Source organism: Rana temporaria, chromosome 8, assembly GCF_905171775.1.
Source record: "Rana temporaria chromosome 8, aRanTem1.1, whole genome shotgun sequence".
Lineage (NCBI taxonomy): Eukaryota > Metazoa > Chordata > Amphibia > Anura > Ranidae > Rana > Rana temporaria.
Genome location: NC_053496.1, coordinates 131,422,725 through 131,441,391, shown reverse-complemented (window position 1 = coordinate 131,441,391; position 18,667 = coordinate 131,422,725). Strand labels below are relative to the sequence as shown.

At 42.2% G+C, this 18,667-nt stretch overlaps 1 protein-coding gene and 1 long non-coding RNA gene across 5 annotated transcripts; one reads left to right on the top strand and one right to left on the bottom strand.

The window, feature by feature from the left end:
- Positions 1-6,445: 6,445 nt before the first annotated feature.
- LOC120909077 lies at positions 6,446-12,290 on the top strand. The gene is made up of 5 exons (XM_040320720.1): positions 6,446-6,832; positions 7,065-7,234; positions 7,369-7,437; positions 9,022-9,081; positions 11,782-12,290. Exons 1-5 carry the CDS (start codon positions 6,591-6,593, stop codon positions 12,156-12,158), a joined length of 918 nt encoding a protein of 305 aa, XP_040176654.1. The 5' UTR covers positions 6,446-6,590; the 3' UTR covers positions 12,159-12,290.
- LOC120909078 lies at positions 6,904-15,305 on the bottom strand. Of its 4 annotated transcripts, XR_005741222.1 has the most exons (7): positions 14,976-15,305; positions 14,779-14,886; positions 14,227-14,384; positions 11,323-11,445; positions 10,011-10,082; positions 8,988-9,094; positions 6,904-7,228 (listed from the first exon to the last, which is right to left on the bottom strand). It is a non-coding gene; the product is annotated as an uncharacterized LOC120909078 (long non-coding RNA). The 4 variants fall into 4 exon arrangements; XR_005741221.1 differs by having other exon boundaries at positions 14,779-15,305; XR_005741224.1 differs by lacking the exon at positions 10,011-10,082 and having other exon boundaries at positions 14,779-15,305.
- Between the last annotated feature and the right edge of the window lie 3,362 nt (positions 15,306-18,667).

Below are 18,667 nucleotides of genomic sequence, written 5' to 3'. Positions count from 1 at the left end.
AGCCCTTTGGCTAGAGGAGCAGTGTGCAAAAGGATGCAATGAAAGCAAAAAAAAAAAAAAAAATTTTAAGCAAATTCGTGTGCAACATTGCAAACAAAAGTATCTTGAATACATTCTTTAATTTTTAATTTTTAGTTTTTAATTATTAATTCCTTTACCTTGATGACGTGTCTCAATGATGTGCTGCAGTCCAAACGGCAGCATCAGGCGGTCTAATAAGGATAGCTTCCATCCCAGGCAGAAAAAACAGCTGTCCACATACTGTGAAACGCCCCGCTCAACACCACAAGAGGTCACCCCCAAAAATGATGGGGCCAAGATGGAATGACCATATAGAAACCAGGAGGGGTAGGGGAACGTCGGTGGAACGAGGAGGTTTAATAAAGAAGCCTGTGAACAGAATAGTAAAATTGATATTCTGGATGTCTACATACATATGTAGTGGCATGAGTTATTAAAAAGTTATTGGGGCTCTGAGGTGAGAAGTGACGGTAAATGTAAATAACCGTCACAGGCTATAATGAAAAGAAGTGCTCAAGAGTACTAAGATAAGATAGTAATCTCTAGAATACGGAAACAAGGGTCTCCTATTTTTTTTCTTTTCTTTATATATTTCTTTTTATATATATATATATATATATATATATATATATATATATATATATATATATATATATTCTTTTCTTCCCTCTTACCCTTTTTTCTCTTTCCCTTTCCCTTTTATGCTTTTCTTTATTCTCCTTTTGTCTCTGGAGAGACCCTTGTTTCCGTATTCTAGAGATTACTATCTTATCTTAGTACTCTTGAGCACTTCTTTTCATTATAGCCTGTGACGGTTATTTACATTTACCGTCACTTCTCACCTCAGAGCCCCAATAACTTTTTAATAACTCATGCCACTACATATGTATGTAGACATCCAGAATATCAATTTTACTATTCTGTTCACAGGCTTCTTTATTAAACCTCCTCGTTCCACCGACGTTCCCCTACCCCTCCTGGTTTCTATATGGTCATTCCATCTTGGCCCCATCATTTTTGGGGGTGACCTCTTGTGGTGTTGAGCGGGGCGTTTCACAGTATGTGGACAGCTGTTTTTTCTGCCTGGGATGGAAGCTATCCTTATTAGACCGCCTGATGCTGCCGTTTGGACTGCAGCACATCATTGAGACACGTCATCAAGGTAAAGGAATTAATAATTAAAAACTAAAAATTAAAAATTAAAGAATGTATTCAAGATACTTTTGTTTGCAATGCTGCACACGAATTTGCTTAAAATTTTTTTTTTTTTAATTTTTTGCTTTCATTGCATCCTTTTGCACACTGCTCCTCTAGCCAAAGGGCTTTTTGTAAAACCAACAATGTACCTCTTATTACCTAAATTATGATCATGAGATGTCTAACCATCATATGTTCCTTTCCAGCCACACAAACTCTCTGAAGAAGACCTCCAAAGGTCGAAACGTTCGTTAGATTGTTTTTACTACAATGCACATTTTTGACTATATAAACATTGTTTGTGTACTGCTTCTTATACATTTATGTAAACGCTGTTTGTGTACTTGATACAACTCATGCTCCATCCATATATGCTACCCAATTTTTGTCCACTTTTGTCCAATTTTTAACATGTGAATAAATACAACTTTTTTATTACATGGTATTACCTCTCTCCTTTTGAGCTGCGCTATAACCCCATTTGGGAAAATTCTTTTCATCGTGCACCAGCGGGTTACCTGCACTAAGCCATAGACTTCTATTACCTGTGAGTTTTGTGTGCTTTCTGAAAGTGCACCACATCTATAGGATATAATAGAAGTCTATGGCAAAGTGCAGCTAACCTACAGGAGAGCCACAGGTGAACTGTGCTGCACCCTTGGTGCGGGTAAACAACAGAGCATTAGTGTGAAAGGAGCCTTAGGCCCCCTTCACACAGTCAGTCCGACCCACTCGAGCCATCCATTCACCTCTAAGGAGTGGCAGAGGTAAATGGACTTGTGTTTACAAACGCCTACCTCCAATCCAATCCGCAAAAAAAAAGTAGAGTGTGCTCTTTAGAGTAGAGTGGGCTGCCATCCAGCTGCTCCGCTCATTTTGGCCCGCGACCGTTTACCAAGTCGCTTAATTGGCCCTTGATCTTCAAAAGGTTGGGCACCGCTGCTGTAAAAGGTAGTGTCCAAAGTGGAGCTTGTGGGCTGAGGATTCAGGCAAAAACTTAGTCTGGCAGATTAGGTTGGCAACAGATCAGGCAAAATGGTACACGATCGAAATCCAGAGACTGGTCAGGCAGGCAAAGGTCATACACGAGCTGGCGGTGAAGTACAAAATCAGCAGGTTAGAGAGTAGTCAGGAATTCAGGCAGAACTTCAACACAATAATCAAGATCACAAAGCAGTCACAACACCCAGAGAAATAATCCACATAAACGGGCGCTGAGTGATAGCATCAATTCCTATTTATGGGCTGCATTGATTGGAAATTGTCCACAGATGGCACCAGGTGGGGCTAGTGAGTCCAAGGTAATGCTTAACACTGCAAGGACATTTCCAAAAGTCCAGATCTCCTCTGTAGCACAACAGGTAAGGCTGCAGCTGTGGGACCAGGAAGATCCCGGTTCAAATACACCCAGGTACATGACAGGACTCCCTCCCCAGTGGACACCTCTGGGGGCCTAGCGGGTCTTAGTGGGAAAGGAGGCATGGAAGTATTGAATAAGAGAAGGACCATGCAGATTTTTGGCTGGAACCCAGGAACGGTCTGTGACAGGATATCCCTTCCAATGAACCAGATACCGAAGGCCACGACCCTGTCTTCTAGAATCAAGAATCTTGGAGACTTCAAACTAATTTTGTCAATCAACAAGAACAGAAGGAGGTAGCTGTTGTGTTCTGGAGTAGCGATTGAAAATTGCTTTTTTGAGGGGGGAAACGTCGAATACAGGGATGTTTCCGGAGAGAGGAGGGTAATTTCAACCGATAGGGGACTGGCCCGACTCGAGCAATAATTCTGTAAGGACCAATGAATCGAGGGCCCAATTTGGTAGAAGGTTGTTTCAGTCTCACATATTTGATATGGTTGATAGCCAAACTCTGTCCCCCACCACATATGGAGGTATATGGCGTCTTCATTTGTTGGAAAAAAAATGCATAATTGCCTGCTGACTTCCGTAGTAATGAGCAAATCTTTTTCCAATGTAGTAGAATATTTTTCACCCGATGATCTGCTGCTGGTACACCAGAAGAAGGCTTAAGTAGGGGAAAAGTCTGAGGGTGATAGCCTAGGGCTGCGTAGAATGGTGTGGTATAAAGAGCACTGTGCCAACGGGAATTAAGGGCGAACTCAGCCAAAGGCAAATACGGAGTGTAAGGCATTGACATAATGTCGAAGATAGGTTTCCAGGGTCTGGTTCATGCGTTCAGTTTGACCATCTGTTTGAGGGTGATGTGAGGTAGAGAGTGAGAGCATTACTCCCATTTTCCTGCAGAACGCCCTCCAGAATCGGGAAACAAACTGGGACTGAGACGACATTGGTAGGTATGCCATGATATCTTACAATATGGGAAAAGAATAGAGTGGACAGTGCTTCCGCTGTAGGTAATCCCGGGAGCTGCACAAAATGAGACATTTTGGAAAAACTATCCACTATGACCCATATAGCAGTCATGCCCTCGGACTTGGGTAAGTCTGTAATGAAGTCCATAGTCAAATGGGTCCAAGGCTGGCGAGGTGCCGGAAGTGGTTGTAACAGTCCAGTAGGCAATGTGTGGGGTACTTTATTAGCAGCACAAGTTGGACAGGCAGCCACATAGTCAGTAACATCTGTGAGGGTGGGACTCTTTGCTATTATGTGAAAGATTGCTGGTTTATGCCATATTTTGGAGAGAAAGACACACTAATTGCACCGCTGTGTCTTGGGCTTTTCAAGTCTGACCTGACATGGCTCAGGGCCCCACCCTACAGACAGAAAGTCTGTCCTGGGAATCAGGTGGATTCCCAAATCCCTCTGAGAGGAGTCAGAGGCTGTATGCATGTCTGCAGGAGGCAGATGTCATTAATGGCTGAGCAGCAAGACGCTGACAGGAGTAAGCTAGGTGTGTGCTTAACTCTAGGAAACTGTTTGTTCTGAGGAACAGAAACTTGAGCCTAGGCTAAAGGCCTGAAACAGCCGGATGGCAAGTATGAAAGCCAGGAGGCCAAACTGTTGAATTGGCAAGATACAGGAATGGTGGAACCCCCTGCGAGGGCTGCTGATGTATTTGTGAACTTTTTGTGCTTTTAAATAAAAGTGGGCTACCAGGCCCTTAAAAACTCAGTTCTGGACTGGCGTCAGCCAAAGGCAAATACGGAGTGTAAGGCATTGACATAATGTCGAAGATAGGTTTCCAGGGTCTGGTTCATGCGTTCAGTTTGACCATCTGTTTGAGGGTGATGTGAGGTAGAGAGTGAGAGCATTACTCCCATTTTCCTGCAGAACGCCCTCCAGAATCGGGAAACAAACTGGGACTGAGACGACATTGGTAGGTATGCCATGATATCTTACAATATGGGAAAAGAATAGAGTGGACAGTGCTTCCGCTGTAGGTAATCCCGGGAGCTGCACAAAATGAGACATTTTGGAAAAACTATCCACTATGACCCATATAGCAGTCATGCCCTCGGACTTGGGTAAGTCTGTAATGAAGTCCATAGTCAAATGGGTCCAAGGCTGGCGAGGTGCCGGAAGTGGTTGTAACAGTCCAGTAGGCAATGTGTGGGGTACTTTATTAGCAGCACAAGTTGGACAGGCAGCCACATAGTCAGTAACATCTGTGAGGGTGGGACTCTTTGCTATTATGTGAAAGATTGCTGGTTTATGCCATATTTTGGAGAGAAAGACACACTAATTGCACCGCTGTGTCTTGGGCTTTTCAAGTCTGACCTGACATGGCTCAGGGCCCCACCCTACAGACAGAAAGTCTGTCCTGGGAATCAGGTGGATTCCCAAATCCCTCTGAGAGGAGTCAGAGGCTGTATGCATGTCTGCAGGAGGCAGATGTCATTAATGGCTGAGCAGCAAGACGCTGACTAGACATGTGCACAGCAAAAATTTTCGTTTATTTCTGTTTCGTTTCTGTTCGTTTATCGTGATTCGTAACGAGTCGTAATTTCGTAAGACGTTAGTTATCGTATTCGTACTCTTTAGTATTTTCGTAACACTCTTTTTTCCGTTTCCGTTTTTTTTTGTTAGTTTATTTTTCGTTGAATCGAGATTCGTATTTTCGTTATGTTTTGTATTCTGCTTCGTTCGTATTTTTTGAATGAATTTATTTGTTTATTCGTTTTTACGTTGGTATATTTTTCGTTTTTTTAGATTCGTATTTACATTATATTTACCATCGTGCCGCATTCGTATTTTCGTAGGAAATAGATCTTCGTTGTTTTATCATCATTCGTATTTTCGTGTCTTGTTTCATTCGATTGTAAAAACGTGCTTTAGTAGATCTTAGTGCATTCGTAATTCAGTTAAAATACATTTTACGTTGATTCAACACACTACTCATTGTAATTTTGTAAATCTAACTTGGCTGCGATAGACTACTTGACGGTCTTACTGATACTGACTGATTATTACTTTCGTAAGATTGTTTGAGTAAATTTGTAATCGGGCCTTAATTCGTTATTTTACGCAATGTGTCAGAATTGCTCCGCTAACGCTGCTAATGTGTGTTGTAAATCATTCGTACTTTCGTAAGTACATCGCAGCAAATCTTAACCATTCGAAAATGTCATACTTTACTTTCGTTTTCGATGCGCGGCTTATAGCCTCCGCCCCTGGACTCCATTTTGAGACGGTGTATGAGTGCGTGGTTTGGCGAGGGAGGAACAGAGAGCAGGGCAGAGGTGGGCTTGTCGAATTTCGACTTGTTTTTGTGTGGTGGTTTCACTGGTTTGCTATCTTTTGGGCAATTAAAATCATGTATAGGAGTGAGAATGGACATGTGAGTGTTGAGACTGAGAGTGAGAATGTTGGTGTTAGTCAGTGTGTTGATGTGAGACTTGTTGGTGTGACTGAGAGTGAAGTGGAGGAGAGGTGTGGAGCAGATGAGATGAGTGTGGTGGAGGAGAGGCATGGAGGGGAGAAGAGGCATGGAGGGAAGAGGAGGCGTGGAGGGGAAGAGAGGAGTGGAGTGGAGGACAGGTGTGGAGGAGAGGAGAGGAGTAGAGTCGAGGAGAGGCATGGAGGGGAGAGTAGGCATGGAGGGAAGAGGAGGCATGGAGAGAAGAGGAGGCATGGAGAGAAGAGGAGGCATGGAGGGGAAGAGAGGAGTGGCGTGGAGGAGAGTAGTGGAGTGGAGGAGAGGAGCGTAGTGGAGGAAAGGCGTGGAGGAGAGAGGAGGCGTGAAAGGGAGGAGAGGAGGGTAGTGGAGGAAAGGCGTGGAGGAGAGAAGAGGCGTGAAAGGGAGGAGAGGAGGGTAGTGGAGGAAAGGCATGGAGGGGAGAGGAGGCGGGGAGGGGAGGATTGGTGTGGAGTGAAGCCGAGGCATGGAAGGGAATGTGGAGGTGTAGTGGAGCGGGAGCATGGCAAAGAAAGGAGACATGTGGCCCCTCCTATGTCAGATAGTGCGGACTCAGATGTGCAGCAGAACAAGCGAACCAAGAGACAGAAATCAAGGGGACCCATATATACCAAAGAGGAGAATGCTGCATTGGTTGCTGCAGTATCAAAAGAAAAAGTGACACTCTTCTGCCAATCCGTGCCAGCATCTGAGAAGTCAGCAGCCTGGGAACGAGTCCGGGACTCCGTGAATGCGGTCTCCAAGTTTCACAGGCCCACCAATGGCGTCAGACACAGGTAATTAATATTAAAATATTCTTTCACTCTTGTGTAAAAAATACACAGTTTTGTAGTCAATAACAAAAAAGTAACAGTTCAACGTAACCAAAAAATTTATTTGTCACAGCCACATGCTGAACAGTATACATATAACCATCACAATGTGAAAAGAAATGTGGTTTTCAAAAAACATTAATCTAAGTATTTGTTTTTTTATTAATGTAATTGTAATGTTTATGTACATTTGCAGGTTCTATGATTGTCGGGCAACGGTTACAAAGAAGATGCAGAGGCTTCGACTAGGACAAAACCGAGGAAAGCCTATCAAGTTGCGAGAGTGGGAGGCGGAGCTAAGAGATGTCCTTCTGGCAGAGGATGTCCCTGGATTCAGCAGCAGGGGTCAAAATCATAGAGCTGGTGGTGAGGAAAATTAAATATATCATTATAATTTATATATATTGCAGTTATAATATATTTGTAAAGCTATCTTATTGTTTATGATGACTACACATGTATGACTTTTATTTTTATTTTTTTACATTCATGTTTTCCAGATCAAGAAACATCATCCTTGGAAGGATCAGCTCCAACTCCAAGTACATCCTATCAACAACATTCTGGTGGTGAGTACCCAACACAAAGGATATCTAATGAACTGCTATTTACTACTTGGACCAAGTCACTGTGCCATGCAGACCGTCACAGTTGAGACAATTAGGTGCCGTTTCTGTCTCCCTGGCTACTCAGCTTTCACTATCACAGTCGAGAGCAGAAGGCTCGTTATGCACAGTGAGCCGAAAAAATAGCAATGCAAAATAGTGGGCAGCAATAGAGCAGCTGAAGAGAACTTTTTAAAATTAACCAGCAGGTGATTGGTTGGTTGCTATGCGGCCCTAACAAACAACATTATGCTGGATAACTTCAGCAACTTCTGCTCCACCCACTATAGTATTTATTGTGTCTACGGTTCTGTGTGCCCAAGCAAGGTAGCAAGGTCAGAGCTGTGGATGCTGAATTGTGACGGGGGCAGAGCTGCGTGGGGCTGTTAGGTGAAGGTGGGTCAAGTTGCAGGGTGGGACAGAGAACACAGCTGTTCACATGTGCTGTGAAGGTGGGTGAAATTTACCACTGTGAAGGGGGTTCAGATCAGAACATAATTGTGAAGGGGAAACTGTCATGTGAAGGTTCTGATCAGGTTCTGAAGGTTCTGAAGGTTACATCAGCTTCTGAGGAAGCTGATGTAAGAAATGTGATTTTTAAATCAAAAGGTGGGTATAGTAGTAGTATGTATGCACCCTTCCAAATTCAAACTTGCCTGCTTTCATTTTGTGACTAGATTTTGAGGGATGCCGAGAAAGGGGTGAGAGCTCCGCCAACAGCATAGTTTGAAAGGGAGTCCTTCTCTCATCGATCACAGGGGGGGAAGAGAGAGGAGAACACATCGATAACAGCTTTGATTTGACATTGCCGTGTTCCCCGCCGCTTGCTGCCACATACATCCCCTCCTCCGGGACTTTTATCCTGTCCAATCCCAGGACGGGCGATCTGTAAATTAAAGTTTCCTGGCCATGGGGCAGGGCTGTTTAGTAGCGGGAAAACATCAATTGAAATGAAAGCGTTTATCGCTCTTTACCTGCAGCACATGTAGGCTGCATGGTGGGCACAGGGTGCATTGGTGGGCACAGGCTACATAGGTGGGCACAGGCAGGCTTCATTGGTGGTTTTGGATAAAGTTGGTGTTAATATTTTTTTTTAATATTTTATTCTGCATAAAACAATTTTGTGTCATTTAATGAGATAATTTATGAGGGCGTGTTTAGGGGTTGAATTAGGGGTGGGGCAAGCTAAGGGTTGGGTGTGGCAACTAACTGTTGGCTAGTAACCCTTGAGGCCTGGCTAGTAGCTAATTTAGCCCTGGTACTATGTATATGGGGGTTGTAGTAAATGATATGTAGATACTTGATAGCATATTTTACATATATTTTGTTAATCTTAAAAATTGCCAGAAATGTAACATCTGTTTTAACACATCAGCAACTTCTGATTATATTTTACATTTCCTCAGTCCATTTTTGGTTGAATATTTGATTTCATAGTAGAAAATATTGTAGTTATACGACATATCTCAGGCAAAAATTGTAAATACAGCTGTTGACTTTTTCATGAACATTACCTTGACTCTTCACTCTTTCTTCCGTCTTTAACAGAAAGCTGCATTCAAGACCCTCCAGCATCGGCTTCTGGCAGGACCATTGCTCCTCCTCAGGGTAAGTGCATGATCTGGGAAGAAACAGGACACAGCACTAACTCCATTATCATCATGTACCCTATTTACACATAGGCATTTTCATGTAATACACCTAAAAGTTCAATTTAAAAATTCGTACAAAAATGACACCTCATACCTTTAGAACGTGAAAGTGAAAGGGACACTGTGATTTGAAGGGGGATTGATATATCAAGGAGGACTGCGCAAACTGTGGAAATAAATGAGAGTGGCTGTGATGTCAGAGATTCATTCCTATCACAAAGATTTTTTGCTGAACTCCACCGTGTTGAAATTTTTTTTCTGCCTTTGGTTCTTTTAATGATTTTGAATTTAGTAGCCCTTATTGAAAGGTGTTCAACAGCTCTTTTGCGCTTTTTTTTTAAACTACCGTTAAGCCTATAATATCTATACATAATATCTCTATAACCTGTATGGTTTAGAAGATATTCGCCCTGCAAACCTAGCACGGCACACTAAATTACTTACAAGGTTATTAGCTCATAATGAGCTAGTATGCTGTGCATACTAGCTCATTATGCCTTTGCTTTACAGGTATTTTTTTATCTTTTAGTGGGTATAAAAGCGCTACAAAGGTTTTTGCAGTAGGATATCAAAAATACTACGATAATAAATTTAGAAGACATATGCCCTTTTTACCTGCAACCTACTGGGACCCTTTAAGAACTTTATCTTCAACATTATCTTCACTCTTTCTTCCGTCTTTAACAGAAAGCTGCATTCAAGACCCTCCAGCATCGGCTTCTGGCAGGACCATTGCTCCTCCTCAGGGTAAGTGCATGATCTGGGAAGAAACAGGACACAGCACTAACTCCATTATCATCATGTACCCTATTTACACATAGGCATTTTCATGTAATACACCTAAAAGTTCAATTTAAAAATTCGTACAAAAATGACACCTCATACCTTTAGAACGTGACTGTGAAAGGGACACTGTGATTTGAAGGGGGATTGATATATCAAGGAGGACTGCGCAAACTGTGGAAATAAATGAGAGTGGCTGTGATGTCAGAGATTCATTCCTATCACAAAGATTTTTTGCTGAACTCCACCGTGTTGAAATTTTTTTTCTGCCTTTGGTTCTTTTAATGATTTTGAATTTAGTAGCCCTTATTGAAAGGTGTTCAACAGCTCTTTTGCGCTTTTTTTTTAAACTACCGTTAAGCCTATAATATCTATACATAATATCTCTATAACCTGTATGGTTTAGAAGATATTCGCCCTGCAAACCTAGCACGGCACACTAAATTACTTACAAGGTTATTAGCTCATAATGAGCTAGTATGCTGTGCATACTAGCTCATTATGCCTTTGCTTTACAGGTATTTTTTTATCTTTTAGTGGGTATAAAAGCGCTACAAAGGTTTTTGCAGTAGGATATCAAAAATACTACGATAATAAATTTAGAAGACATATGCCCTTTTTACCTGCAACCTACTGGGACCCTTTAAGAACTTTATCTTCAACATTATCTTCACTCTTTCTTCCGTCTTTAACAGAAAGCTGCATTCAAGACCCTCCAGCATCGGCTTCTGGCAGGACCATTGCTCCTCCTCAGGGTAAGTGCATGATCTGGGAAGAAACAGGACACAGCACTAACTCCATTATCATCATGTACCCTATTTACACATAGGCATTTTCATGTAATACACCTAAAAGTTCAATTTAAAAATTCGTACAAAAATGACACCTCATACCTTTAGAACGTGAAAGTGAAAGGGACACTGTGATTTGAAGGGGGATTGATATATCAAGGAGGACTGCGCAAACTGTGGAAATAAATGAGAGTGGCTGTGATGTCAGAGATTCATTCCTATCACAAAGATTTTTTGCTGAACTCCACCGTGTTGAAATTTTTTTTCTGCCTTTGGTTCTTTTAATGATTTTGAATTTAGTAGCCCTTATTGAAAGGTGTTCAACAGCTCTTTTGCGCTTTTTTTTTAAACTACCGTTAAGCCTATAATATCTATACATAATATCTCTATAACCTGTATGGTTTAGAAGATATTCGCCCTGCAAACCTAGCACGGCACACTAAATTACTTACAAGGTTATTAGCTCATAATGAGCTAGTATGCTGTGCATACTAGCTCATTATGCCTTTGCTTTACAGGTATTTTTTTATCTTTTAGTGGGTATAAAAGCGCTACAAAGGTTTTTGCAGTAGGATATCAAAAATACTACGATAATAAATTTAGAAGACATATGCCCTTTTTACCTGCAACCTACTGGGACCCTTTAAGAACTTTATCTTCAACATTATCTTCACTCTTTCTTCCGTCTTTAACAGAAAGCTTTTCAGGAGTTAAATGTGCGTGTCATATGCTGATAAATATGTTATCTAATAAAGAAAAAAGATTTTCTGTTTAAGGCATTTTCTGTTTCTGCAATTTTTATATTGTATTTATTTACTTCTATAAAGGTTATTTTATTAAATAACCTTTTAAATTTTTTTAACTTTAGGATATAAATGCAATGTGTAGATTTACCTAAATAAGTTTAAATTGATTTTTTGTTTTCTCTCAATCATTAATACAACTTATCCCCCCTCCCCAACTCAATCTTTCATTTGCTCCATTATTCAATATTACTACTACATAAAAGTCTAATCTGAATAAATTCATTACTATGAACGCTTTCATCATTCATCAAACTTTGCCTATCTTATCTATTTCAGATCAGCAATACCACCCTGAGAGGAGAGTACAGTGCAGCCCGCACTCTCCTGTTCTTCTTTTGGAGAGGCTGGAGATTCAGCCAGAGATTACCCCTATCATTCCCCAGACTCCTGATTTCTCCCCCGGCCCAGAGGAGGAGCACAGAGGACAAGGTTCATTCATTCAGCCACCCCATGCCCTGATGCCACCTACTGCTGTACCGCCTTTCCCAACTGTGCAGGAGATCATTCTGAGGGAGCTTATAGAATTAAGGTGTGACAACCGAAAACTACAACGAAAGGTCAAAAGGCTTACCCGGCTTACCCATCAGTTGAGCAGGCAGCAAACTGAGAGTTTTGAAATAATTTTGGCCCGGGCAAGCCAACAACACAATTAGGCATTGGACAGAGTATATTTTGTTTACTTGAAGATATTTCCAGACACATTGCTCCAATGCCTGGGAGCTACGATGAACATATAACCAACAAAGACGTTTTGAAAAATGAAGGCTAGACCTTCCTCTGCCCATCTCATCACAAATTATTATGCAGAATCGATCTTTTTACTGTTCCTTGATTTTGGTAGAAACGTTTTCTTATGCTGCCAAGTTACACCTACCCAGCATGTGTGTTTGTAATTTCTATGAAAATATTTTTTTTTTTGTGAATATAAAACTATTTTTGGTCTAATATTATTATTATTATTATTATTTATTTATATACATCATCACATTATCTGCTAAATTATTATGTATTCATTTCCCACACACAATAGTATTTTATTCCGAACTTCAAACTCTAAGGGCCAGATTCACAGAGTAGATACGACGGCGTATCTGCTGATTCGCCGTTGTATCTGTTGTTCTATCTATGCTATAGATAGCCATAAGATCCGACAGCTGTAATTGTTTTACACTGTCGGATCTTAAGATGCAATACCGCGGCCGCCGCTGGGGGGGAGTTTGCGTCGTAAACCAGCGCCGGGTATGCAAATTAGGAGTTACGGCGATCGACGGCGGTTTTTCGCGTTACATAGTTACATAGTTACATAGTTAGTCAGGTTGAAAAAAGACACAAGTCCATCCAGTTCAACCACAAAAAATAAAAAAACAAAAATAAAAAACACAGTAAAATCCTATACACCCAACTCCATTCCCACAGTTTCACGTCGCAAAGTTAGTCTTTTTTTTTTGGTGCCCTAACTTTAGTCAGCAAGCGTATTGCTGTCTAAAAGTATGGCCGTCGTTCCCGAGTTGAAATTTTAAAAATAACGTCGTTTGCGTAAGCCGTCCAGTAATACGGAATTACGCTACGCGCGTCGCCGTTCGAAAAAATTACGTCACGGCGCGCAATGCACGACGGGAGTTCGGAAACGGAGCATGCGCGGTAGGTCCGGCGCGGGAGCGCGCCTAATTTAAATGGCACACGCCCATTTAAATTGTCCCGCCTTGCGCCGGAGGCCGCCGGCGTAGGTTTGCATCGCAAGTGCAAGTACTTGCGATGAAAAATTGCGGCGGTGTAACGTAGATGATACGTTACGCCGCCGCTCTTCTATGTGAATCTGGCCCACACAGTCTACCTTAAACTATTCATTTATATTTTAATGTTTCCCCACTGTTAGTGGACACTGGACAGTAAAACAACACAGGAAGCAGGGGGGGGGGGATACTAACAGCAGTGGGAGTGTGGATACTGGAATAAGATAGCCAGGGTGAAAAATTATAGACCGAGGGGCTAGGGAGGTAGCGGAGGACAATATAAGTAGACATTAGGGAAAAACATGTATCCCACTATCACATCTTGTAAAGACACGTGGAGGCATTTTGCAATTTTGTATCTTCAAATGGTATGCAGCAGAGCTGAGTTAGGCAGAGAATGTACCCGATCGGCAGGGATGGACTGGGACAAAAATTTGGCCCTGGACTTCATCCAGACTGGCCCACTTTGACAGGACAACTCCCGCAACCCCCCCCCCCCGGCCACCCAAGCCCCCTCTCCCCCTTCACTAGCCCCTAGCCGTTCTACTTTATTAGGCAGTACCACTGGGGAAGCTAGACATTATTTCACCCGGGGCAAAGAATCAGTTTGGTGCCCCCCCCCTTATGGGACAAGATTAGGCAGAAGTGAGAAACTCCCAGGCCATAGCTGTTAAATCAGCTGTCCGTCCCCTCCCCCATGCTCCTCTGTCGTCCCCCCTTGCTCCTCTGGTCCTCCCTCTGCTTCTTTGTTCCCCCCCAGGTGAGCGCTGTGGGTAGGGAGAGACAGAGGAGCTGAGGGGGGCGGCGGTCTGCTGTCACTGAAGCCGGCCCACTGAGCCATCGGTCCACCGGGAAACTCCCTGTAGTCCCAATGGCCAGTCCATCCCTGCCGATCGGTAAACTAATGAGAAAATATCTGCTTTCGCTGCAATGGAATTTTAATCACTATTCCAAAAGATAATACAGTTCCCAGTCTCCCTGTTCTTACCTTGCATGGAGCTGAGCAGCATTCAGATCCCTGGTGGTCAGAATGGAATCAAAATACCAGGGCCAAGATAAAGCATGAGTTTAGATTTGTAGCTCTGGGAAGTGTGGAGGTGATACACTGACAATGGCATAGAAGAAATTATTTCGATGTCAAAAAACCTAAAATAAGTAACACAACTGTATTCCATATATACATCAAAATAACATTTTTGCACATTATGCATTCCATGACACACACCAATATACTTACTCACACCCACTTAAAATATACATATACACAGTGACACACACTGACCCATAAAGACGACACACACTTTAACTGACAGACACACTGGCCAATAAATGAAGTGCCTTGTAAACAAAGCCAGACTGACCCAGACACTTAATCACAGAAAAACACAGACATACTCACATTGACCCTTAAACACACAGACTAACCCCATACTCACTCACACACAATGACAAATAAATGTGATTTATTTAAAAAAAAAAGTCATACAAGTATATCATTATAACATCCTAAGTGGGGTTTACTCTTAGTCTTAATACTTACTATGAAGTGCTGAAAAAACCTCATGTGTTTTTCTATTTGCTTCCTCCTCATCCACATCCAGGTCCAATGTTAGGCATGCATGTGAGACATGACGTCAGTAAATTGCAACTGCAAAAAAAGAGAGAGGGATATAAATTAGAAGAAATAATTAATGGAATGATGGAAGGTGAGTAGGGGAAAATTGATAAGCCACTCACGTGTTTAAGGGTGCCACAGGCAACATACTTAACCAGGATTAAATCCATAGTGTGGTGAGATGTCTTCCAAACGTGAACTGTAATATTTCTTCTTTGAGGGCAGGTGGCAGCAGTCTGCACTGCAGCAAGAGCACAGTAGGAGGAGAGCCCCAGTGTTTGTGGGAGTATTGCGAGCCGTGGAATTGTGGAGTAGGTTTCTTTATGGAATGGTAGCTTTTTTTTTTTGTGGCTTAATTTCAGAGCCAAGGAGTCAAAACATTACTCCAAAAACGAATGAAAAATAAACAAACTAACCCCAGCTTGGGTTGATAAAATTCTTGCAAACGGTGGTAGTAGATATTGGATTTGTGAATGTAAACAAAAACTATTATTATTTATTAATTATTATTATTATTATTATTATTATTATTATTATTATTATTACCCTTATGCATAGATCTACTTCAATTCAAACGTTTGCAAGTTGTAAGATGTGATGGGAAATAATAAAATCAACAAAAACAAACATAGTGCATGTCAGGATTCAAAATAGATATATCAACAGAAATGAATAAATATATAGTACTTTTAGCTACCTGGAAGACTATATTAATGCTTACCTGTATGTAGGTGCTTGAAATACCTCCATTCATGGTTTAGGGGATAATTTAGAACGATCGTGCATTTTCTTAAGGTGGTCATGCCAGGACTGGCAGACCTGCGTGCATAGCATAGAAGCTGATTATGTAATACTCACCTGCGATCAAAGCCCCCGCTGCAGTGGCCGACACATCATCGGGCAGCAGCATGTAGGCCCGGAGTTACTTCGGGGTTTTGCGCTGTGATTGCCCAGAGACGCTAAACCTGCACGTTTAACAGCGGGATTACATGTCGCCAGCCGTTGTGTCGGCCACCGCAGCGAGGTTTTCGCCGATCAGTGGTATTACATAATGAGCTAGTATGCTATGCATACTAGCTCATTATGATATAGTATGCAGGTATTTGCCTTTGTCTTGCACGTATTTTATTTTTGTATTTTATTTAAAGTGGGCTTGCAACCACATTATTAAATATTTGTATTTCAAAAGCTAAAATCTCAAAGTTAGAGATTGAGAGCCTAACAAGCTAGGATCACCCTTACAGTATAAACTCTTTTTTCATGTTTACAACCTCTGAATTATTTGGGGGGGGGCCTGGGGTCAGGAAATTATAAAAAAAAATAGTAAATAAAATGTTGAGGTAATCAATGTTGCCCACCCAACAAAAAATAAATCTTTGAATTATATAGACTGTGGCTGATCACAGCTTCTCATGCTTGCTGTATCTACATTGTGATTGATACTTTATCGTATATTGTATTCATGTAACATTACTTTTGGTACATACAGTATATCATGACATGCACTATATTTGGTTTTGTTGTATTTATTTTTTGGCATCGCCATCTATACTTGGAACAGGTAAATTATTAACAATATCTTTATCGATTTGATAAACATAAGAACTTAAGAAGTAGTATAATTAGAATTATTCTGTTGTAAAGCTTAGTTCTGGGTAGCCCAGCTTTGGAAGATTGACTTTCAGAAATGCCATCTGCTCCATCAGCTGTGGGGCCAGCTGGGACCTCTGTGGGCACAGAATATTTCCTGTGATAGAAAATACACGCTCACTTTGCACAGAGGTCGGGGGGCAAGAAAGTAGCTCTTGTGCCACCACAGAAAGAGCAGGCCAAATACCCCTTTTCTCATCCCAATACTCTAATGGATCTGTAGTGGAGGCCAAATGGGGTTCAGACAAGTATAATTTAACATGATCTGACACAATGCTTCTTTTCATGGTGGGCATTTTTGTGGGTCCAACTAAAGTATGTAATGCCAAACTCCAAACGTCAGGTCTTCTAGTGGAATGCTCAGCAGTGGTTGTACTAATAACAGTAGGTGATGGTGGCACAATGTCACTATCAGGCTCCTCCTGATCTTCTTCCTCTTCACCCTCTGCCGGCCTAAACAATTTTCGGTGACTGTCAAAAACCCTCTGAATTAATAGATCCCTATAGGTGGTAAGGGAACTCTGAATTATTGCCATTTTTCCTTTAATGCGTGGATCGCACATAGAGGCAAGCATTAGCTCAGGGCATGCCTCTATGAGCTCGTTCATCCTTCTATTCAATTGTCCCCTCAGTCTCTTTATAATTGCAGCTACATCTTGAACTATGCCGCCAGGCAAGGGCTCGCTTTTGTTTAGAAAGCCATCCATCTTAGTGATAAGATAGATGTAGAGAGGGATTACTTGAGCCAGACTTGCATTCTCTAGGCTCAATTTTTCTGTTACATCTCGGAAGTGGCTAAGCACAGCCACCACCTGACTAATTATTTTCCACTCCTCCCTGCTTATTGGCCTTGCTACACCAATAACATGTTCATTTGACATGGCGTGTATTGGCTTTTGCTGTTCCATGATACGTTCGAGCATCTCCAAAGTGGAGTTCCAACGGGTGGCTACATCTACCTTCAAGCGGTGCTGTGGAACGCAAGCCTTACTCTGCTCAAGTCTGAGTATGTGACTGTCTTTCACACTACGATGAAAATGGGCTGCTATTTTTCTACAACTGTCTAAGATAGCAGACAATTTTGATGTTTCACTTTCATCGTCCAAAGCAGACTTCACAACGAGATGCAGGGCGTGTGCAGAGCAACGAATGCCAACAAATCTGCCATCTCGCACTGCCTTGAGCATGTTTGCTGCAGCATCAGTGACTATAAAGCCCATCTTTGCCCGTGTGCCTGACTCCTCCCCAAGCCACTGCGCCACCATTTTCTGAAGTGCACGTAAAATATTTACAGCAGTGTGCTGGTCGTCCATGACTTCAGCATGCAACAAGAATGTGCGTTGCCCATGCTCAGGAGGTTCTGCTGCCTTAGCACCTGTGCTTCTCATTCCTGCTTTTGGTTTGTTTGGTTGTGACTCCTTGGGCTGCCACCAGTGAGCCGTCAATGACAAAAAGGCATGTTGCCCACTGGGAGCGCTCCACAAGTCTGTAGTAAAATGGACAGACTGGCCAGCTGCTCTGCCCAGCTCCTCTTTCAGTAATCCAACACAGGAATTATATAAAGAGGGTACAATTTTCCTACTAAAGGTAGTACGGCAGGGGAGAACATAGTGAGGTGCAACCACCTTCATGAGGTTTTTAAATGTATGTCCTTCAACTATATTAAAGGGTGCTCCCCCAACTGCTATAAGTTCCCCTATCAGACGGGTGATTTTAAGGGACTGTTGACGAGACATACCCCTTGATTGGAAACTGGGAAATTGTTGCAGCGTGGGCTGCTGTAAAGGAATGGGGCGACATGTGTCAACTACACAAGAAGTCCCTTCATCTTCCTGCCCCTTGTTGAGCCTTTTGGGGTTAATGGCAGCAGTAGTGTTGCTGCTTCCTCTCTTTTTACTAGGTGGAGCTGCAACTCCACTTTCTTCTCTCAGCAGCACCGGTGTATGGTGTGCACGGAAATGGTAATTCATCCCGGCATTGGTTAAATGGGCTATGTCTCTCCCACGGCTCACTTCCCTGCCACATAATTTGCATTTCACCATGCGCCCGTCACCAACAGTAACAAAATGTTCCCATATTTTTGATCTGCGGTTCCCAGTGGCCGGTGAGGATTGTTTTACAATTGCCTCTGGCTGATGGGTATGTGCAGCTTCCGTGTCTTTGG

Excerpts from the sequence above, each read along its gene's own strand:
- LOC120909077 (XM_040320720.1), top strand. The coding sequence starts at position 6,591 with ATGTCAGATAGTGCGGACTCAGATGTGCAGCAGAACAAGCGAACCAAG. Across the intron at positions 7,235-7,368 it reads TCAAAATCATAGAGCTGGTG|ATCAAGAAACATCATCCTTG; the intron begins GTGAGGAAAATT and ends CATGTTTTCCAG. Across the intron at positions 9,082-11,781 it reads GACCATTGCTCCTCCTCAGG|ATCAGCAATACCACCCTGAG; the intron begins GTAAGTGCATGA and ends TATCTATTTCAG.